This window comes from Malaclemys terrapin, chromosome 4, assembly GCF_027887155.1.
Source record: "Malaclemys terrapin pileata isolate rMalTer1 chromosome 4, rMalTer1.hap1, whole genome shotgun sequence".
Lineage (NCBI taxonomy): Eukaryota > Metazoa > Chordata > Testudines > Emydidae > Malaclemys > Malaclemys terrapin.
In genome coordinates, this window is record NC_071508.1 from 55,194,465 (window position 1) to 55,218,187 (window position 23,723).

Sequence of the window (23,723 nt, forward strand, 5' to 3'; positions counted from 1 at the left end):
AATGGCCCATCATGACATAGTACTGTAGGTGAAAAAACAGGATTTAGATTATGCTCTGCCATCTCCCTCCATGTCTGAACAGTGACTAGCTCATTGGGAAGTAACATGATCTAAAGAAAAAACAATTTTATCCTCCTGACGTGTTATCCAAAGCAACTGCCACTCAGGGGTCAGAGACCCTTCACTTGTGTCCTTGCAACCTGCAAGTGGGCATCTCAAGCCATTTACCATGAACAATGAAGTAAAAAACAAATGTCTACTTCTATGTCAGGAAAAGAAGTTGAGGTTAGCTACCACATTTTGGCTAACACTGACCCAATACTTTTTCTGCCTGGGGGTCTACCTTGGCCAACTAAGTCAAGATAAACAGCATTACCCTGCATCTATACAAGAGAAGACTTAGAGGTTAGGTCAGGGTCAGCTAAAACATGTTAATTAACCCCAATCTCTTTTCCTAATGTAGACGTACCCACTGTAAAAATATACAAGCCTACTGTAATCTGGAGTGTTGAATGAAAAATAGTAAGATATTTGATTAAATGTGGGGTTTAGTGGTGAGTGTAGAAGGCTTCTCTCTGTTTAACTTATTCAACGTGAAAAATGTTTCTTTAAGCACACATACACTGCATTCTAATCCTTTTCCTTTCAAAATTAACAGGGAAAAATTGCTCCATGAACAACGATGTGAACTCCAAACTGTGAAAGTACATTCATCTATACAGCGTGAAGAGATTGTGCATGTGGTCTGGACACTGCCCACTCATTTTTCCAACGCTAATAGGCATTGAAGGCAGGACCTCATTCGAATAAAAGAAAATATAAGAGTGACAAAGAAACTTCTCCATTTAATAATGAAATAAATAGGACAAAAGTAAAAATAGTCGAAAATTTAATACATGTGCTATACCTTTAAATTACGGAAATAAAGCTATCACAAGATGTCACTAAAATGAAGAGAATAAAGAAAAGGTGTCACAATATTCTACAGACAACCAAGAACAACCTTCTGTTCCTTATAGTAAGGGAGATATTGCTGGGAAGTTTATACAGTGGAGACCACTTAATTAGAGCCCAGAAGTACTGAACAGCAATTCATTATGCTGACCAGGGTTTGTGTCTCAAATCAGGTCTGCATTTCAAAGGGATTTTATTGGAGAATTAAAATGAACAGAGCTGCCTCTATGCACTCACCAAATCCCAAGCTCTGTATTTCAACAAAATCCAAGCAGTCTGAATGTTATAATTTATGAGCATGGGCTAAAGCCTTTTTACTTAAGATACACAAGCATCCTGGAATCCAGCAGCTTGCAAAGTTAGCACATAAGAGAGCTTGATATTTCAACAGTAAATCCTATGTACAGTCTATGCTCATCACGTGAGATCACCACAGAAAGTTTTGAAACGGAAACTTGGAATTAGGTTTATGAGTGGCATCATTACTTCACTGTGGCACTGACCTCTACTTAGCTACTGTTCCCTTTGCATTAGAATATAAATCAAAGCACAGGGTTAGGGAGTTATTTCTTTAGCCGTTAACAATTTAAGGGTGCTCCACACCAAGATAAATTCTAATTTGAAAGGCAGGTGCACACTGAAACATTTTTGCTAGCAGATACACTCTTATCCAGGCTTTTCATTTAAGTGGACTGAACTGTAAATTTTGAATTGCAAACATAATATAGCCAGTTATATTGTATAAGGCTTTTTAAAAAACAAAATCTTACAAAAACACGATAGGTTAAATAAATAAAAACATCAGTTAAAAATACAACACACTTACAGTTTCTTCTGTGCAATTATGTACCAATATGAAAAATATTACTTTAATCTCTGTCCATTTGCATGGTTCTGTCTCCTGGAACCCACTAAACGTAATACTGACAACAAAAATAAAGAAAAGTGATTTGCTGACAAATCAGTGCTCTGAGGCTATTCAAAAACCTCACACCAGAATTTGTCGTTTCCCTTGCAGCACAGCAGTGACCCAGTTTAGTTTAAAGAAAAAAAATCAAACATTGGTAATAATGTTAATATATAAAATATTAGTTTAAAAACTCTAGAATGACCTTCTTAGCAGAAATGGAGTGTGTACATTAGGGCTTACAACATACAGCACATCTGAAGGCAAATTCAGAGAGTGCTGAAAGGCTCACTGCACATTATCTATGGCAAGGAAATACTGCAGCTTTAAAATAAGCTGCACAAATAGTCATCTCTCTCTCTCTTTCACATGAAAGTGTGTAAAAAGCAAATCAGCAAATAAACTCTAAAATAGATTTATACCAAAAATCCTCCTTTTTTTTTTTCCTTTTAACATTGAGTTTACAGCTTCTGTCCATTTTTCTGCACTATTTTTTGAATTTCCTTCAAGAAAAGTCAAAGTTGTGTTTTGTGGCCAAGAACAAGTTCGCAACATGACGTATTAGCAGAAAGAACCTTTGCATACTAATAATATTTGTTCCTTGTTGCTTTTTTTAAGTGTCTGCGGTGAGACAGATCAGATGTCTATTCCTTTGACGAGGGAAGCCTCCAGTGTAATGTTGAACTCCTGCAAGGTCTGCAACACTCGAATCAAGGAATTAACAAGGGTATGATCCTTAATCAGTGCTATATCCTCGTACATCTGTGCTGTGATTGGACAGTCTGCAAGCAAGGCGATCCAATGGTGTAAGAGGTGGTCTCTGAGAAAGTCAGATTTTAGAATTTGAAAACAAAAACAAAAACCAAGTTAATGTCTCATTTTTAATGAAATTATTTTTAATCTTTTAAAGAAATCTACCACTTTCTCCAGATAAACTGGGGAAGGAGGAATAATACATGACAACTTTGTGTAAGTAGAGAGTACTGTAATCTAGGGCAGAAGTGTCCAACCTTCTCAGCCTGAAGGTCAAGCATATTATTTCAAGGGTAAGAAGCCACAATACTTATGGACAGATTTGCTTGGCAGCTCCTCCTTTGCACCACACAGACAGTGCAAAGGAAGCAGAACCCACTCACAAGTCACCTGCTGGGGAATCCCCAGTTGGCATAGGGCTGCCTCCTAACACCTCCCTCCCACAATGGGTCCAGTGGGCAGAGGAGAGGGAGTTGCTGCTCTGACCTGTGCTGACGCAGATATTCAGGAAGCCCTAACTGGCTGTTCGATCTCAGCTTCCCCACAACACACTCGCCGCACGCCCACTCTCCTGGGTGGCTGTGTAGGAAAGGGGAGCAGTCCTTTGCTAGGCACTCCCTTACGCTTAAGCAGAGCCAACCGAGCTCCCAACCTGTTCTCCTGGCTTGATTGCTCATTGTTTTGGTTTTTCACACTGTACCAATTTTCCAAAATCTCAGATCTTTCCAATTTCGGGTTCCCCCTGAGAGTTGAGGCTAATTGAGATTCTGTTGTATGCGAGTGTCCAGTTTTATTAAACACCACCTTCTATCTGAAAATCGCCAAGAACTTTGCAAACAATAGTCCATCTTTGCGGCACAAGTAGCCTTGTGACCTCATCTCATCCCCTTCAAACCTTATGTATATGATTCAAAATGTTCCCCTATACCTGGCTCCAAGGCACACCAGCATCTGAAACTTGCCATCCTTCCCAATGTTTCTAGGAGTGTTGTTGATAGCAGTGACAAAACGACAAAAACTCCTGGCTCTAGTCTGCCAGTTCTCCTCTGGGACTATTTCATTCTGATCAAGGGTCTCATAATGTGTTTGTGCTTTTTCTTGAAAGAAAAGGAAAGATGAGTGATGGTGGAGTTTGATCAATGGAAATACCACTAGCCATAAATATGTTATGCAATAGTGGTTAGAATGGAGATCAGGGAGGCAGCACTACTGGGTTCTATTCCTGCAAGACAGTAAACTTAACTTCAATATACTTCACTAGAACGGCTACAACAAATGTGTATGCTGAAGTTATATGAACATTTGTAAAGCAATTTAAGACCCTCAGCTGACAGGTGCTATGTAAGTAGGTATAAGAATGGTCTCGTAGATGGGGCACTGGATTAGGACTCAGGATACCTGGGTTCAATTTCCATTTCAGCCACAGGCCTCCTGTGTGATTTTGGATAAATTAGTTATTCTACCCTATGCCTCAGTTCCCTGTCTGTAAAATGGGGATAATACTTTCCTACCTCACAGGAGTGGAGAGAGGATTAACATCTATTAAAGACTGTGAGGCAATCCGATACTTTGGTGGTGAGGACTATGTAAATACCTAGACAGAACTATGAAGTGCTATTTAAGTGACTCACTTTTTAAAAGACTTCACCAATTTGAGAGTACAGATATCATTGTGTGTAGTTTCTAGGATTCGTATTAAGAAGGCTCAGCAGAACTTTGCTTTGCATTATATCTTTCACACTGCTCTATTAAAAATAACATATGGCTACTAGACCCAAGCTTCCAACTACACTAAACTCCTCCTCCTCATTACCAACTCATTCTAACACCATGTAATTAGGAAATATTCAAAATGCTTAACGCCACCACCACCACCCTGCCCCCTCAGAATGTTAGAGCGCAATACATTTGTTATGTGATAATGCCAGTATTAATATCTGTAGAACACAGATACATTCTCTTTTCACCTTCAGGGAAGAAGGAACACTCACTGCGTTGCATCAGCAACTTAGCTGGCATAAATCGGCAGAGCTCCAGTGAATTTAATGGAAGTACGCCATTCACACCAGCTGAGAATCTGGCATACAAAGTGGTGATGACACTACAGAAGGCAGATATATGTACTTTACAGCAACACGCTGCTGTATGTTTTCCTCACACTTACCTAGAAAGTCCCAAATAAAGACATTTTTGAAGAGCCTGGGTGATTTAAATCCATGCTGAAACACCTGCTCAAGGGCTGAAACGAGTCCGCTTTCTCCACACAGCAACAGAGTGAGACTGCCTCTCTGCCAAGGACATATGGAAACAAACAAACAAACGTTATCTTTTCAGTTTTCCAGTTTGTATATAGAAAAGTAATGATATGTGTTATTATGGCCAACATTTTTTTAATAATAATAAAGCCTCATGGGAAGACATAAGGGCTACAGCACAAGTCAGATGAGTGTAGTATTCTGTGCTGCTGACATGCCTATCTGCATGCTCCAAACTGTATAAGTGAGAACTATGAAAGCCATCCCCCACTCCCATTTTGGAAAATATAAAGCAACTGATGGCTCATTCTTAGGGGCTCTTCATCAAATGCTTCACTCTTGTCTCATAGTGAATAACTAAGACATGAGAAGATTTATACAATCGCATTAAACAACATACAGGACACTTGAGAGCCAAACCGATGAATCCTAGACAGAATTTGGCTCTTATTGTGGGTTCATCTACCAGGATGATGGGCATGGACCAAGAACATACAATAGTACAGTTAGCAGCAAAAGTGATGTACTTGGAGGTGTGCAATTCCAGGTTATAGACTCATAAGCATCAGAAAAATAACAGAGAAGTAGCTAGCAAAAGAAAGTCTCACCTCCTTTTCTGGTTTGTGGAAATGCTTGACAATACCATTCACTGCTTCACCAATAGCTTCCTGTATCTGACCTGTGTTTAACTCTGTGAAAAATAAGAAACCATGTTCATTTACTTCATAAAGGTTTGAGGTGATACCTGTAGACCAGGGCTGAGGCATGTTCCTAGGGCAGGGTGAGAGAACAGTCATTATCTGTGTTGTACCTTGGATTTGTGGTGCTGGATTGCCAGCATTTTTTCACACTGATATAAAGTTTAAATTTTTTTTTTTCTTTTTAAAGTTGAAGGTGTAGACCTAAACTGACTGTGATGTTTCAACCCAAAAATAGTATGGACATAGTTTTACACTTAGTTATGCAGATTTTCAGATTAGGATTTGAAGCGAAAGAAAAAATATATTTCGGGCTGTATGGGTGTGTGTGTGCACCAAATATACGCATTTTCGAACAGGGGGAGTATTGCTATAAATCAGGGTGAGCTTGAGAAGAAAAGTGAAACAAGAAGGTATGCCAGGAATGACATGACAAGACAAGCCAGCAAACCTTTAACAGAAAATCGTTGCATGTAACCAGATATAATTTGCAGTCTATAGCCATGGGAGACCCAAGAGAGAGTTGACGGTAAATCTCTGTGGGCATGTCTACACTGCAATAAAAAAACCTATGGCTGGCCCATGTCAGCTGACTCAGGCTAAGGGGCTATTTAACTGCAGTGTAGATATTCAGGTTCACACTGCAGCCCAGGCTCTAGGGCCCTGCGAGGTGGAAAGGTCCCAGAGCCAAGCGTCTAAACCACAAGTACACAGTTGCTTAGCCCGAGCCCTGAGTCAGCTGTCACAGGTCAGCCACAGGTGTCTAATTGCAGTTGTAGACATACCCTGTGTCTCAATCATCGCCTCCATTCCACAGTCAAACAGAAAAGGACACAGAAGGCACAAAAATAATGCAGTAGATTCATTTTTGGGAGGGGCCTTTACTGGCAACAGATAATTACAAACAATGGAGCATGTCTCTTCTGACTTACTTGGTTTATTATTTGGCGATATCGTGACAAATCTTCTGATCATACTTGGTGACTGCTGCAGTGGTGGGGTTCTGCACTGCCTTTCATCTGCCTCGGTATGTGAAGTTAGTAACTCTCCCACCAGGATCCTCTCTAAACTGCCGTCATCCATCCCCTTTCCAAGCCACCTCCCACATGGAAACCTAGAGACATAAAGGCTTAGAATTGGGGACTGCAAATACTCTGGCTTCTGGATATCCTGACTGACTTCAAAAATTATTTTACTTTCTTATTGACACAGTGGCAAACAAATCAATTCTATTTATTTTTGGCTCTTTCAGCCAGCAGAGGGAGCACAAGTTAAATAGCCTTATTCCAGATTTGTGCTGGACATGGTAATAGATGACGCAGATACACAAAGTAAAAGTAGCAGCAGCCTTCCTGTCTTCTGCTCCATACACAGGATATTTGGTTTCGGAGGGTTTCTCCCTCCTTCTCCCCTCCATATCAGCATGGTAGCAATCAGGTGATACTTTTAACTTCCAACATTGGAAGCACCTCTGTTAAATTTGGATGCGATAGTCAGAAAGAAGTTAGCACATAGGTTACATAAGCAATTGAGCAGCGAACCAAACATGTTAAACACTTAAGCTCTTATATGGTCACAAGGCTTCTTTGAAGCATCTATGAATACTTTAACAGCAGGCTACCTACAAACAACTCTGTATACCACAGTTTCCAAATCACTGACCAATCCACTGAAATACAGATATTCGGTAGCCCAGACACCAGAAAGCTCTATGTTTCAAGCCAACTGGGCTCAAATCAAACAAGCTCAATTAGGAAAGCAAACCAGTATCCAAAAACAGAATCCTACCCCTTTGCTTCATGACAAACAAGCTGACATTGTGAACAGAAAGGATTTACAGCTGTCTTCTCACTGACAGAAGGCTATCACAGCTTACATAAGCAAGAGATAGGGAACCAAATCACACTGCAAACAACATGCATCATATCTGCAGTAAGAATTATCAAACTCCTCTTACCCTTCTCACTCAGCACATATATAAAGGTTTAATATTCAAACCCACTTTCATTCTGACATGTCCCCCAAAATCAGAGTTCCTCTGATAATTTCATAGAGCTTTTCAGACCTGTGCATGTATTGGTGCACATTATCTGTACTTGATAAGCAGCAAGTTCTAACTGGCTATTTGTTTGGTCTCAAGGCAGTTTCCTTTTGAGATGCTTACCCCTCCCTCTAGGTCTGCACCTGTCTTATTTGTTTGGGTGGCTAAATATGAACCATCTGTAAATGAAACTCAGTTTATTTTCCTAAAAATCTTAATCCTGCTCAATACCAGGAATCAAGTGACCCTCCAACCCCTTGGGCATCAGCACCTGAAGATGCAGAGTCTGAGAAGAGGAGCACTGATGAACAGACAGGTCTGTTATGTTAACTCCCTGCTAAAATTCTACTTACCCAATTTAAAATGCCAGGATGATACTTACTTGTAAGTATGCCCTGTTATTTCGTTTCTGACCATAACATATTCCACTAGCCACTTGGCATACAGCCCTGAATTATCATGTCCTATTTGTACTGTGGTAAGTTTTCCCAGGTTCTGGCACTGCAAAATAAACAAGTTATCTGTTACAGTGAAACAAACAGAAATTGACATTTGCTGAGACAGTGTAGTCCAGGGGAGAGGGTGCTGGGAGGGGAGTCGGGAAACCTGGGTTCTAATCCCTGTTCTGCCACTGACCTGCTATGTGACCCTGGGCAAATCCCTTTAACTCTCCATGCCTCTGGTTCTCCTCTGTCTTGTCTATTTGGACCATAAGATCTTTGGGCAGGGACTGTCAATTAATGTGTTTGTACAGCATTTAGTACAAGTGTACAGAGATCCCTGTTGGGATTCCTAGGTACTATTGCACTAAAGATAACAATATCAAAGAATAATGCCCTATTAACACCTATACACCGTGGAGTCTACCATGACAAAAAAAGAACAGGAAACTCACATGAGCTTTTTCCTTTTGGTCAGTGGGAGGATCTGGAAAAGGTAAGCTTTGCTTCCCCATTTACAATATTGTGGGAACCTGCAACCTCCACAATCTTTTAGAAATGTTTGGTACTAAAATCAGACAGGATATTAGGTACCTTGATATTTGAACGAAATAAGGTTTGCTCGTTAAACACAAAGAGAACTAATCTTAAAAAAAAAAAAAAAAAAAAAAAAAAAACACTGACAAGTCACCAGGAAACTTACCCTATAGATAAAAAAGAAGCCACAATGTAGGGAGGTGGTGACGTAGAAGTCTTATGACACAATTAATATAAAGCCAGAAGTCTCACCCTCCTCACCTAAGCTTATTGTACCAATCATTCTGCTCTGCATATTGCTTAAATACAGGTGTAGTTTGATGGGTACAGGCATAGATAATATTTGTGACTATGACATTGATGAAACATTACAAAAAATATGAATTTAAATTGAACAAAGAATGTTTTGCCAACAAAATATTTCCTTGTGTCAATAATACGAACCTCAAATGTCATCTCCAATATATTCCTGGGAATCTGTAGGACTCCTGTTTCACTCAACTCTCCTGAGATACAGATCCAAGGGTTGGCAGTGAACATTGAGCCACCAAGTTTCTTGCTAGGAACAATCAATATATGGTATGGGATCACTGCAAATACAAGAAGCAACTCACTTAAAAGAATACCCTCCAAAAAGAATAATCATGTAAAATAGTAAGGTAAGCCTTTTATGTTACACTATCTTTTCCTCTTTATGTTTAAAATAATTTGAATCTGTTATCAAATGCAGGGCCGGCTCTAGTGTTTATGCCGCCCCAAGCAGGAAAAAAAAAAAAAAGCTGCGATCGCAAGCGGCGGCAGCTCTACCACTGCTTCATTCTACGGAGGCAATTCGGTGGCAGGTCCTTCGCTCCGAGAGGAAGTGACGGCCCCACTACCGAATTGCCGCCGGACGTGCTGTCCCCCTCTTCATTGGCCGCCCCAGGCACCTGTCTGCTACGCTGGTGCCTGGAGCCGGCCCTGATCAAATGCCAAAGAATTGAATGGCAACTTTAGAAGCACATAAAAATATTTGTACATACTGAGTGATCAGGAATATGCAACTGATGCTAACATAAATGCTGCAGTATATTAAAAGTAGAGCTGATGACAAACATCATTAAAAAAAAAAAAGTAAAAATATACTTCAAATAATGTCTTCGCATTTATTTAGTCCTTTTTCATCTGGAGATCTTAAAAAAATCACATCACTAAGATGCAACAGAGGGTCCTGTGGCACCTTTGAGACTAACAGAAGTATTGGGAGCATAAGCTTTCGTGGGTAAGAACCTCACTTCTTCAGATGCATCTCAAAGGTGCCACAGGACCCTCTGTTGCTTTTTCCAGATTCAGACTAACACGGCTACCCCTCTGATACTTGATCACTAAGATGGTTACTGTCCCCATTTTACATTCAGGAAAACGAAGGCACCCAGGTTAAATGACTTGCCGATGGTTATGCAGGGAGTCTGCAGGAGAACTGGGATTAAAAGCCAGTTCTTTTATCTAGCTCTGTGCCTACATTTTTGTTATATAAACACACATGCACTCAGAGCAGGCTTTGCCATGTGCCCTAATTCAGACCGACATACTCAGTCACACACTGGAACTTCAAATTGTTAGGCTCGTTTGTTGCCAATATTTACTGCAACAAAGCTATTACATTTTAAGATGATAAATGCTGTAGATGTCCAATTCTAGATAATATGTACTATAGCATTGTACACCTGGCTGTACCACTTATTGCATTAATCTGAACGTAAAAAGTGGGAAAAAAAATTCGAGGACCAAGTAATAAACTATTAATAAAAAATTGGTGTGACATTAAGTTTGGGCATCAAGCATTTATTTTCTTAGCATTTCACGTATGAGCAGAGAAGCTGGGTTATGGCTCCTCTGACTCGAGAACACTGATAAAATTAAAGTCTTACTCAACTGCCTGATGTCATGGTGTAGAACTCTAATGCATGGCCCCTATTTACCAAACTGCTTTTACACAGAATTCAATTATGTGAATGGCCCTGTGTTCTTTGGCAATTTACATTGTTTTGTAATGTATAAATGGCTTATTGTGAAGGCTGTTCAGCTGAAGCAATTGATATATTTCTCTCTCTCTCTCTCTCTCTCAACATCACCTCATCTGACAGTGACCTCAAGAAAACATTTGGTGCTAGATTTTTAAAAGCTTGGTGCCCATGACCTTTAAAACTGTTAAAACTCTTCTCCTTTTCATTTCCCCCCTCGATGTATTGTTAGTTGCAGAGTTAGTGATAGCTTAGCAGTATCCAGAACAAGAGCTTAGTGTTGGACATTATTTCTCCTTAGTAAGTTCTGTTGTACTGACACATTTTTCATCTAAAACCAAACAAATTATGTTCCTCAGCCAATAATTTGGTTAAATGAGGTGGCTCTGCAATTCTTCATTTATAGGGCAGTGATATTCAGTTCACACTATAAAGTGAGAATTGAGCAACATTATTGATAGCTTTATTAGTTTCATGTTTCACACAGGCAACTCCCATTGATTATAGTGCTCACACACAGAGTAAAACAAACCCCTTAGCTATAGAAGGATAGGTACTACCACCTCCCAGGAATGATATTTAAAATGACAGTGACATAGTGGTACATATCTGGATGTGAATAGGAAATTAATGCAACTCTGTGAAAGAACATATCAAAACTGCTTAGAAACTCGCATAAGGAGAAGCAACTAAAAGCTGAAAAGAGCAGCACTGCAGGGAAAACAGGTACTTACAGATTGTTGTGAAAACATTGGTAAAGCAAAAATAATCAACGGCATTAAATGACAGGAGATGATACAGGAACTGTTCTTTCTCATCATCACAGCGGAGAAAGGCATAACGCTTGTAGAGTTTTCTGACAAAACAAAAATAATCTATGACAGTAACAACATCCTTTCAGTCATATGTTTTCTATTGTATTAGGTAAACTGTGAAGAATATGCAAGCAATTACAAATGACAAGACGTATGGGTGCTGAGAGCATTTAAATCAGCCAAGACAAGTAGGCATCCTGCAAGTCTGTACATTCTGGAATGTGTCATTTCAGTTTGTTGTACTACCCCTTTTGCCAGCTTAGAGAGCTGCAGAAAATTCAGAGAGTACCACACCTCTGAACTTAATTTAGAATACGATTCCATAGTGTAGGTAGCAATCGATATATTGATCCCCAAATGCGCTCACCGTTGACTCCGGAACTCCACCAGAGTGAGCGGCGGTAGCGCAATCGACGGGGGAGCCGCGGCCGTCGATCCCGCGCCGTGTGGACCCCAGGTAATTCGATCCAAGATACTTCGACTTCAGCTACGCTATTCACATAGCTGAAGTTGCGTATCTTGGATCGATCCCCCCCCCCACCAGCGTAGACCAGCCCTCCGGATAAAGTATCTTACTGTGTATATGCAGAAGGGGATTTTATCTTTTGGAGTAAGATCCTCACCCTTGCTCTGGCCCATTTATGCTGTATAAAAAGGCTGGATTGAGGTAAAGCAGCTTTAAAAGCCCCATATCCAGCCGGGGAGGATCCTACTGGGGCAAGCCCAGTAGAAGACAGCTGTAGGATTGTTCCCTGAGTAGGCAGCATTGTCGATGGGGCCACAGCACTGCACAGATTCTGGGCCACTATGGTGCAGCCCAGAGAGGCTGCTGCTATAATTGAGGCTACATCTGTACTGTAACCTGGAGATGTACTTTCCAGCTCAAGGAGACACGCCCACGCTAGGTTTGATTGAGCGGCATGCTAAAAAGAGAAGCGTAGCTGCTGCGGCACAAGGAGCTTGCTGCCCAAGTACGATCTTGTTTAAGACCCTAGGTACGTATTCAGGGCATGTAGCCTCTCCAGCCATTCATGCCACTGCGGCTACACTTCTATTTTTAGCATGCTAGCTCAATCAGAGCAAGAGCAGGAATGTCTCCGCAAGCTGAAAATTATATCTTCCAGCTCCAGTTTAGATATATCCTTACACAGGTCCCCAGGGCTGTTTAAGTAGTTCCTGGAGCATCCCAAGATTGGTAGTTTAGAGAAGCCAATCCCTCTACAGAGGAATCAAATGTAGACAAAGGAAAGCAATCGTGTATAGTTATTAGCATTATTTATTCACTAAACACCACCTTGTGCCTGGACACGGTACAGGCCCCAAAAGGGGGGAAAAAACAAAACAAAACAAAAAACAAAACAAAACAAAACAACCTTACAATCTCTATCTTTACTAATCAAAATCCAGGTTGGAACAAATCCTGGCCTGATATTATTCACCAATACAGAGAAGTAATAATTATTTTTGTTAGGTTGATGCAGCTGCAGCAAAAAAGCCACAGAACCGACTCTGTCACTTTCTATTTATTGATTAAAATATTATTTTTATAGATGACTACACAATATACAGTTAAACGAGACATCCAGAAATGAAGAGCAATTAAGCAAAAAAACTTCTCTCTTCTACAGTATTGCAACTAAAGAAGTCAGCATTAATGAATATCCACAAAAGAGGAGCATGCAAAGATACTTCAACCCAATTAAGGACATAAGAATATTTAAACAGAATAGATGCAAGATCAGTATAAAATTTCTATCGCAACCAAGTATATTATGGACAGATTGTTCCTTCTAGGCACACCTCCTGACAATCTGCCTCAATCTCAGAGAGTACATAGGAAAAGCTGACAAGTGGATCACAGGCCAAAAATTTACAAAACAAATCAATAATTAACATACAACATCCTCATTTATATAACAACCAAACCACAGAAAATGTTTCACTGGAAATAAAACTCCACAGTTTTAAATCAACTGAACTAGCCCTTAGCCACAAGAGCAGTAGACCTTTAAGCACCTAGCGGGTCAGTGAGTTCATGTTTCACTTGTATAACTTGAATTGTGTGTTTAGACAGCCTATCCAAGAGGCTAAATGTCATTGGGGATGTCTGCCTGTCTGTATTTTACCTTTTGAAAATTTCTGATGGTGTTTCAACCAACTTCTGAACACTTTTATTCTTCATTTATTCAGAATGGACACACGTTAGTTTCCTGATCGCTTTAAGAATATTGGTAACACAACTCTCGCTCCCTATTAGTTTTCATATACTATTACATTAGCCACTTTCACTGTACTGGTATAATTCCAATCACTAAGTTATCTCAACACTCAAGATTTACAACTCTGAGCCCATTTTTCAAAAGTAAGGTGCTTCAATAGTTCCAGCTCCTACGTTTGAATATACAATTCGGCCTTTAGTCCTGTAAAATGGGAACACACTGGTATCCGCATCCAGAAGCACGTTTGAAATTTAATGACAAGTTTCAGAGTAACAGCCGTGTTAGTCTGTATCCGCAAAAAGAAGAACAGGAGTACTTGTGGCACCTTAGAGACTAACAAATTTATTAGAGCATAAGCTTTCGTGGACTACAGCCCACTTCTTCGGATGCATCCGAAGAAGTGGGCTGTAGTCCACGAAAGCTTATGCTCTAATAAATTTGTTAGTTTGAAATTTAGGCTCACCAGTGTCTTTGGAATTCTCTTACTTTCATTGTCCACCATTCTGGTTTGTGAATAGAGTGAACCCACAGAATTTCCTGGAATTGGTAGAAATTACTACAATGACCTGGACTGATTTTTCATTCTGGATTAATATGGACATAAAGCTTCTTCCATATTTTAAAAAATGGTCTTCGAGATCTGAATCATTTTGCATGACCTTCCACTGCAATAAAGAATAGCGACTAGGCTGATCCTAAGCTAACTGGCCAATTCCTGATCCAGGACTGTTTCCATTTTATAGGCCTCACTTTTTGTTAAGCAGCAGCAGATAAAAATTGCCACTGATGTGCAGTTATTATTACAAGGACGGTAAGGAAATGTAGCCAGGGGCTTTCCCCACCATCCTCATGACGTTCCTTTTCCAGACTGAATATATGTCTCAGTATGTCTGCCACATATGGCAAAACCTAGGGTGACCATCTGTCCCATTTTTAAAGGGACAGTCCCGTTTTTTGGGACTTTTTCTTATATAGGTGCCTATCACCCTCCACCCCCATCCCATTTTTTCACAGTTGCTATCTGGTAACCCTAGCAAAACCCATTCCCTTAATATTGCCAACCACTGTAGTTGCCTTGGAAAATGCATTGGAGAATGAGACACATTGCATGGTTATGTTTAATGCAGCACTTTGCATGGAAGTCCCCCCTCTAAAGAGCTGAAATGGCCTTGTTTAACACACTGCTAATCTGTGCTGACTGGAATGCTCTAATCCTTCTCTAACTAGAGCATCTAAAAATGTACAAACAGGCACTCAGGATTACTTACTATTGATGCCTGCTTATATGTAAGCAGCTCATCTGCCCGTCACTCTCCGTTTTGAGAACATATTTATATTTGCCTCTCTCATTCTGAGCTACATCTAGAAAATTAATATCTGTTTGACGAAGAAGCAACACATAGGCAAGTGCTTTTGAGCATCTCCTTTTAAATCCTGTCACTTGTTCTACATGGATAAATGTTGCCAGGTTTAACGAATTACCTTGATGCCAGGGAATCAAGCCTTGCCTACACATTAAGCAATAATGTATTCAGCTCTGGTCCTTAGCATTGCACCATGACTCCCAACTGCAAGGACTTACCTGCACACATTTTCTCTAAATAAGTGATACTGATTAATGAAATCCTGGTGCCTGTTACACTTAAATACTATACTTAGTTTCTCCTTTAATTAGTGGCGTGTGTGTGTGCTATTTCCCCTTCATCCCTTACCTACGGCAGCCATGTTGGCTCTTTATGAAAAGAGGTAGTGTCAAGGCACAAACTGTAACCAACAGTACCAATTTCCACCCACCATTTTTATCTTCCTTCAAAGTCCAAACAGTTTATTCAATCCAATGCTCATACTGAACTGCATAACTAGGATGTGAAAAACATGGGCACGCAGCATTGTGACTGCAGTTTTATCTCTTCACAGTTTGCTTTGAAGTTATTTATTTTTTGTATTGTGGTAGCAATTAGAGACCCCAGTCAAGATAAAGGCTGCATTGTGCCAGGTTCTGTACATACACAGAGCGAGAATCCTTGGGGAGAAAGTAAATATTCCAGTTTTACACATGGGGGGGCTGAGGCACAAAGACCCGAAGCACAAAGGCCCTAATTCAAAGCACTAACAAACTGAAGCACACACTTGAGTCCCAATTGACTTAACCACTCAGGATGTCTCAAGTTGGGCACCCAAAATCACTAGTCACATTTGGAGAACTTGGCCTAAGTGACTGCCTAATGTCACAGTTCTGTAGCAGAGCTGAGAACTGCACACAGATCTCCTGAGTCCCAGTCCAGGGCCTTAGCCACAGACCTTCCTCCTTCTCGAGCATGTCTGGTGCTATGAATGGCTTGTTAGCTCCACCACTGTAACTCCAGATTGCACTGTTAAACAGATACGAGCCTGGGCAAGTTTGTGTTTTTAAAGCTGAACAATTATTAAGCAGGTTTGATTTTTAAAAGTTCTATTTAAGATAGATAGGCTTACTTTGTAAGTTCAAGATCTGAAAGAAGCTGCTTTAGATGCCTGGAGAGTAACTTCTTTTCCATGGACAGTCGAACCCAGGCCCTTGCCTTGCCAACATCTGTTTTGATCTCACCAATATTCTGGATATGCCTAAAAAGGAAAAAACGATAATCAAACGTTGATTAATAATCTCTCCACATCATCATCTCAGTTTTTTCACGTCAAGCAGGGCTGGGGCAGGAACTTTGTTGTACAATATTTCTATATCTTGATAACTGCTGGGGAAAAAAAGCGAGGGCCATAAATTAATATAATTCACTATCTAAATCCCTTGCATCCCTGTATATCTGGTTAAAGAGGAATACAAGACAGTAAAGGAAGTATCTGTACTGCAGTGGCCTATTTTGAGGATTCTAGACCATCCCATCGCCTCACAATTATTTAAGGCTCACTCCTGTCCTTATTGGCTCAGACTTTAAGGTCAGAAGGGACCACCTTGATCATCTCGACTGACCTCCTGCACATTGCAGGCCACAGAACCTCATCCACCCACTCCTATAATAGACCCATAACCTCTAGCTGAGTTACTGCTGTTCTCAAATCATGTTTTAAAGACTTCAGAGAGAATTCACCATTTACACTAGTTTAAACTTGCAAGTGACCCATGCCTCATGTACAGAGCCTGGCACAATGCAGCCTTGATCCTGACTGGGGACTCTAGATGCTACCACAACACAAAAAAATACATAACTTAAGGCCAAACTGAAGAGAGTTTCAGCTTGTCCTCTAACACTGCAGTCACAATGCTGAATAAATTCAGTTCACTTCTCCCTCCCCAAAATGTTAAGGTTAGCTGGGAAAAACTCTAAGGAAAGGAAAATCTTTAAAAATGAATAAATTAAAGTTTTATTTTGTTTAAAAAGAAGACAAAAAAAACCAAGCATGAGCTGCAGTCAGACAAATAGCATTTCACAGAATCATCCAATCCATGCAGCTTTATTAAAGAGCATCTTCTGATTGTTGGTCAATCCAGGTTGCAAACTGTTTTGTTTTTTTTAAACAGTCCAGAGGGAAGTATAAATATTTATATTAAAAATGTAAAACCTTATTTGCTTAAATACACAACTCCCATCACTAGATTTATTAATTGTAAAATTATCTCCCATATTTTATAGACCCTGTTCCAAAATATTTGGTCCATTTCAGTTGTTCAATTATCCTTATGCATTAGCATTGCACACTGATAAATTTAAACTGAAAATATTCAAGTATGAATCAGATGCAAGTGCAGTGGAGACTTTGAACTAATCATGATTAAGAGAAGAAATTATGGGAATCTGCATTATATCATGCTTTTCAACTGAAGAGATCAAACAAATAACTCCCAGAACTCTGCGATAGGGATCATACCAATTTTAGAGAGAGGGGTATACAGACATAGAGAAGCTAAGTTATCTGCCAATGCCACGGAGGAAACCAATATCAGAGCTACCAGGCCTCAGAATTAATCCATCTTCACGTCTGAAAAGGTGTTTGTTACTAGAAAATGGCAAGTACAGGAAAGATGTATTTTGAGTTTTGAGTGTCATATTTTTCTGGCACATGCTTTCACGCTCCAAGTACATGCAATGGCCTATGCCCGGCCAACCCACTCTAAGATTCAGAGGTTGTTGAGGTTCATCGGGAAACAGGGAGGAGTTCAGAACTGCCCAACCAGTTCCACAGTGATTGGGTAGATATGACCCTGTCCCCCAGTCTCAGAGATAAGATACCATGGAGACAGCTCATAAGACAGACAAGGAAGGAGATTAAAAAGAAAAAGTGTCTGGCTATAGTTATAAGCTAACGAGTATTACAGTGGAGATACTGTAGGTATACGGTTTCTTCAGTGTGAAGCAAGTTTTCACTCTGGCCAGTGAAAGGGTTTCACTATAATCTTTGGTAAATGGCTTAGCAATTTCTTCCAGCTGAAACACATTGCTTTTCCAGTTGAGCAAGCATCTCTTCCAGTTAAAACACATCAACTGCAAAACCAGGAACTAGAGCCAAGCAAGTTTCAGCCTTGATATTAAAGTTGGTCTTTATAATCCACAGTTCTTTGTATTATGAAATTCTCTTAGTCTTCCAAGGGTTATTGATGAAAGTCCTTTCATCCCCTTTTCCTTCAAAACAGACTTCGTGGAGGACAATAAGAGACGGTGATTTTCATTATTTACATTAATTGAGCCTATTTTGTGGCAGGGCTCAGGTTCACCCAGAATGAAGATAGTTACCATACAAAACTCACATGAGCCATTCAGAATTATACTTTCTTCCAGTGTTATTGAAGTAAACCTTTTACACAAGTTACATGCATAGGAATGAACACACTGATCTTAAGGATTTCTTTTATTGCCCCAAACTAACCTCATATCCTGTATGAGAGAGATTCTCAGGGGCGACATGGCTGGGCTGGCATCTGACTTCCTCCTTTCTGAATCGAGAAGTACTCCTAAAGTGAGAAAAATATTTTTTAATCAATGGAAAAATAATTCAAAGATTTAAAAGTAATATTTAAACAACACTTTGTGCCAGTAACACAATGGAAGTATTTGATAATATTTAGAGAAACAGTTTTCCCTAGAATCCAGAAATGGTACATTAGATGCTGCATACTTTTCTGTTATCAGTGACACATGGTTTTGTGAAAACATTATGGCACAAATCAGTGCTGACTATGGCAGTATATTAAATCCATGGAAAAACATTGACTATCTACACACCGAGATGTTCAGGCAACTCATAATATGCTCAGCACTATGACACATTAATACGCTTTGACATATCCAGAATTGGTGAGAGACGAAAGAGTGGGATCTATACAGATTATTTATCACTGAAGTATTATTTTCTAAAGAGTTCTTCACTTCCTTCCCAAATGAGCTAAAACAAGTTGGCATTATAGACACTGGAGAATTCGGTGTTAAATGATATGCATACAATATATCCAGTGCATCACAGTCTTAAACCACAGAAATAGGTAATACAAGAACCCAAAATCTGCAATGTAAATGCTAAACAAACAATGCCATCTCTAGATCATACTTCAAACACTATACTGTGAGCAATCACCTACTCTCAGTCTCAAGCTGGAGAACACGGGATCAGCAGTTAGTTTCGAACCCAGGTCTCTGCATGTTACACCAATGTGCATAGGGCACCAGAATGAGACTTAGAAGACCTAGGTTCTATTCACAGCTCTGCCTTTGACTACCTGAATGACCATGCACAGGTTACTAAGGGTCAAATTCTCTTCTGGCATACCTACTGAATTTGGGCAAAGAATTTGGCCCTAAAAGCTGTCCATGCTTCAGTTTCTCCTTCTGTAAAATGGGAACTAAAGAGCATTTACATTTGTAATGCACTGACTTAAGTGCATTATTGTACTTCCTCTTTTTTCCAAAAGATACCAGTTTGCTGAAAACAAATTTTACACTAAATGGAGAGTACTTATACTGCATAAGGGAACTTCTATTGTAGAGGAAGAAATACTTAGTTCCCCATTCTATTAATATGAAAGAAGTTATAGGCTTCCAATGTGTTCCCTACCTAGAAGTATGGTTAATTATATTTAACTACATTTTAGGTACCACCAGTAAAAGTTATTCATGCAGCATATTACTGAAACCCTATTTATGCTGTTGTTGGATTTTAAAACAGGATGGATAATTTCATACTCAGTAATGCGCCTATGCATGTTCAAGAAGGGGTAAAGAAAAATCATGCTTCACAGCAGAGAATGACTATTTCATGGGTTAAAAAGGGATCTTCCACCTTACGTACATCACTGCATGATTGGCTACGTGTATCAAACAGGTTTATTTTTGGCCTGTCTCTGAAGCATCATGCATTGGTAGGACACCAAGCACCAGTTTAACAGGATACCAGTCTTGAACACGAAATCCTACTCAAAACAGGTCTTCAGATTTACATTGGAAAACAAGTCTACTCCATGTAAATACTGCAGTCAACAAATCAGTCTCAACAGTTATGTGAAAATGACAATATCATCATAGTAAATCTCATCCTCTAAGACCTGGAGCAGTGGAGAATTTATAATATTCTGCTTGATGTGCATAATTTGAAACTGGTTTGAAGAGACTAAAGCCTAGTAATTTGGACATTTTTAGCATTTTTAGAGGAGTTCAGCTAGTATTCTTGAAAACCCTTCTGTAATATAAGCCAACGTTACCTGAGGTACTGAAGCTACCTGACGTGGGCTTTCTCTGCCTATTTTCTTGGTAATGTAATAAGTGAGACCACAAAGCAGATTTTCCCTAAAATTAAAAAAAAATTGATTGGTAACATATTGTATTTAGCAATGCAAATAAATAAATGTCTGTTGAGTTTAATAAAAACTGAAAATTAAAAACCACTAAAAGTAACATTTACAATAACAGTTTGTTCTAAAGATGTTTTGTTTTCCCTAACAATATCATTGATAAAAAAAGAAAAAACAATAAACAAAAGAGGTAGGAGGAGGTAAACAGCTGGAAAAAGGACAGTAGAACAAAAGGAAAAGTGAAAATGATTTGTAAAAGTAACTGTCCTGCATATCCGGTCTTGGTGTCAATTTTTGTTTAAAGTTAGAAACTAGCTGGACCTACAGATTCTAGTAACTGAACAAATCAGCTGAGCATCACTTCTCATTGTTTATCAAGATGTGACCAAAACATTTATTTAAATACATACTACAAAGTGATGTCCCATGACCCTGCAATCTGAGTTTGTAGCGGTCTCACCCATTGAATGGGGAAGAGATGCACAATCAGATAGGGCAGACTCTCTGGCTAGGTCTACACTTAAAATGCTGCAGTGGCACAGCTGCAGTTGCACTGCGGTAGCAATTCAGTGTCGACACTCACTACAGCAACGGGAGAACCCCTTCCGTCACTGTAGTTAACCAACCGCCCCAAGAAACAATAGCTAGGTCGAAGGAAGAATTATTTCATCAACCTAGTGGTGTCTACACCAGGGGCTAGGTTGACATAGCTATGTCTCGCAGGGGTGGGGATTTTCCCCTGAGAAATGTAGCTATGCCAGTGGAACTTTTCAGTGTAGCCCGGCCCTGAATCTACCACAGTCTACCCAAGTTGATGGTGGGGGTTTGAAAGCTACTTTTTCAGATCCTCCAAAGCTTTTCCCAAGTTCCTCTAGCAAAGAGAGCAAAAGGCCTCATTACAAATGTAAAAAAACCTCCACATGCAGGAAAATAAAGAAAGAATTTCAAATAAAGTTTGAAGCTGTTTTTATAGATAGTAAAGAAATTTTAAAGGACAACATTCAGAATGCAGTATTTAGGACACTGTAAGCCAAAGGTAAAATATATATCTTTAGTCAATATGCTGCCTTCCTAAAAAGGGTCACAAAACCCTAAAAGGTGAGGTGGTGAGATTTATCACTGACTCATCAAAAACAAAAAGATTCTCAGGTTCACCCTAAAGCTATTTGTGAATGACAAATCAAGTGCTACTGAAGTCACAGAAGGCACCAATAACCAAACAGGGACTATCCAGTACATTGATTGGATGCACTTCCTCAGTAAATGATTTGTAAGTAACAGATTCCTTTAGGAAACTAACACTTAATTGGGAATCATATGTTTCTGCTAAATGGATAGACTAGACAGTTTTTTGCATATTTATAAGGATGTTATTGTTATTCAAAAAGAGGTGTTTGTAAGGGCTGTCAAATCTTGGCTTTATGGGGGTTACCTGTTTGCACCTGTTTGACAACCCACTGATGTCATTTAAAACATCTAAACAGCTGGTTCAGGGTGCAAATAATTGAGGGGTGAATTCTGCAGGTGCAAAAAAAAAAAAAAAAAAAAAGTCAGGCTTAAAAATCTAGCCCAACTTGTTCAGTTCTGCAAGTAATCTGGACAGGGAGAATTAGTGTCTCTAATATACAGACCTACAAGAGATTTACTCCAAGGTATTATTCCCACACAAATTATGGTGGTACGTTCCTAAAATATAAAGCAGCATCTCAGTTATGACTATGTAAGGGAATCCTCTTTAAAAAATGTGTTTCCTGAGAACATTACAAAAAGTCCCCCCCACAGAAGTCTGATTTCTCATCAGTGTATCTGGAAGGTCCACTGTGGAAACAAAAATGTACAATGGGCCTTGCAAAAGGACAGGTGTGAAAATCATTCAGGGAGATGGTCACAGCCAAAATACTATTTCTGGGGGGAAACAAATGCACACGCAAATAAATTCTGGCAACTCAATACAGCAACTGCTGAGGACGGCATATGCTCCCAGTGCTCGAACACCTCTGAAGAAGGCAAATAAGCAAAGGCCTCTACAGAATATGGAAACAGCAATACCAGTGAGCACTGAGAAGAAATCGTACTGTATGCATCTGCCTGTTTCTTTCATCAGCACATTACTATTTGGAGAGTTAAAGGAGAGTAATGATGATGCAAGTTACAAGTATAAAGAGGAGAAAGAGACAGCACAAGGGAAGGTTGGGGGGGGGGGGAAATCGAGGTCTTCATATATGTTTAGGCTGGACCAGACTGATAAGGTCACTAGATCCTACATTGCATGATCATACTGGATTAGTTGAGGCAGGAGGTGGGCTTTGGTCAGTTAATGGGTGTAGAGTTTAACAGCACATGAAAGAACCAGTTGGTAGCTATGTGAATGAAACTGATCCATCAGCAGGGAAACAGGCAAAAGCATGGGGTGGGGGAGGGAAGCCATCTTCATTACTATGGTCTGCTGAGAATGAACTGGCTCATTATTGGACGAATCAATTTATAAATAGCAGACTGTCACAATTTTAACAGAGGCCAGAGTGCATGTCGGATTAGTAGTGCTTTATATTTTGGATCACAGTGTTAGATGCACTGCACTTCCTTCGTCAGGCCTCTAATTATTCTACCACAACAGACCGTTCAGCACTGTTTGCCAACATCTGCAATCAATCCAAAGCATTAACCTTATGTGGGGTTGGCCGCCTGGTTGTCTGAAAGGCCCAAATCTGAGTTGAAGCAGAGTATACTGATGCTCTGTCTTCTAGGATGAAAGTAGTACAGCTTCTATCCTAAGTAGTATACAAGAGGGAAGGGGAGAGTCAGACGATATACCTTCACATACAGAAACTACTGTTATAGTCTGAATGAGAGCGGATTAAGGCAATGGTGGCATGGATGCAGAGGACAGAGCAATTGGATTAGGGCTGCCTGGATTAAACGTATTTACTCTGCAAAATACTTAAACAAAATAGCATTCAAGTCCCTTTCCCCCTCCCCACACACAGGAAAGGAGGAAGAAACAACACCTCCCACACGGTCTACTCTCACAGGAGAGCCCAAACAGCTGGAGCGCTATAATAAAAGGAAAGTGGCTAGCTAGCGGCCTTATAAACTTCAATTGACCATCTCTAAATAAGTACCATGCTTAGTGAGAACAAGCAAAAGAAACGGGGGCAAAGGGAGTTTAGTTTTGTAAATTAAGCTTCCCTGCTTGAGGACAAATCACCACACCCCATAGCCAATTAATAGCACCTCAAACTGCAAGCTCATAAGTTCACACAGCTACAATAAGAGAAAATAAAAAATGGAAATAGATAAAAGCTATCACTCTATAAAACAAAAGA

General features: G+C 39.8%; 1 protein-coding gene across 3 annotated transcripts in view; it reads right to left on the minus strand.

Moving 5' to 3' along the window:
• Window positions 1-825: 825 nt before the first annotated feature.
• Window positions 826-23,723, minus strand: part of DENND5A (DENN domain containing 5A) — a 95,970-nt gene continuing 73,072 nt past the window's right edge. For 2 of the 3 annotated variants that reach the window (XM_054025651.1, XM_054025649.1), the window contains 12 exons: window positions 23,064-23,168; window positions 20,308-20,392; window positions 18,483-18,567; window positions 16,098-16,226; window positions 11,323-11,444; window positions 9,030-9,175; window positions 7,991-8,109; window positions 6,500-6,681; window positions 5,478-5,560; window positions 4,779-4,902; window positions 3,543-3,711; window positions 826-2,681 (listed from right to left, as the gene is read on the minus strand). In XM_054025651.1, coding sequence (XP_053881626.1) covers window positions 2,498-2,681; window positions 3,543-3,711; window positions 4,779-4,902; window positions 5,478-5,560; window positions 6,500-6,681; window positions 7,991-8,109; window positions 9,030-9,175; window positions 11,323-11,444; window positions 16,098-16,226; window positions 18,483-18,567; window positions 20,308-20,392; window positions 23,064-23,168 — 1,533 coding nt within the window. In that variant the 3' untranslated portion in view covers window positions 826-2,497. The remainder of the gene's footprint in view (window positions 2,682-3,542; window positions 3,712-4,778; window positions 4,903-5,477; window positions 5,561-6,499; window positions 6,682-7,990; window positions 8,110-9,029; window positions 9,176-11,322; window positions 11,445-16,097; window positions 16,227-18,482; window positions 18,568-20,307; window positions 20,393-23,063; window positions 23,169-23,723) is intronic. The other variant, XM_054025650.1, reaches the window with a different exon arrangement.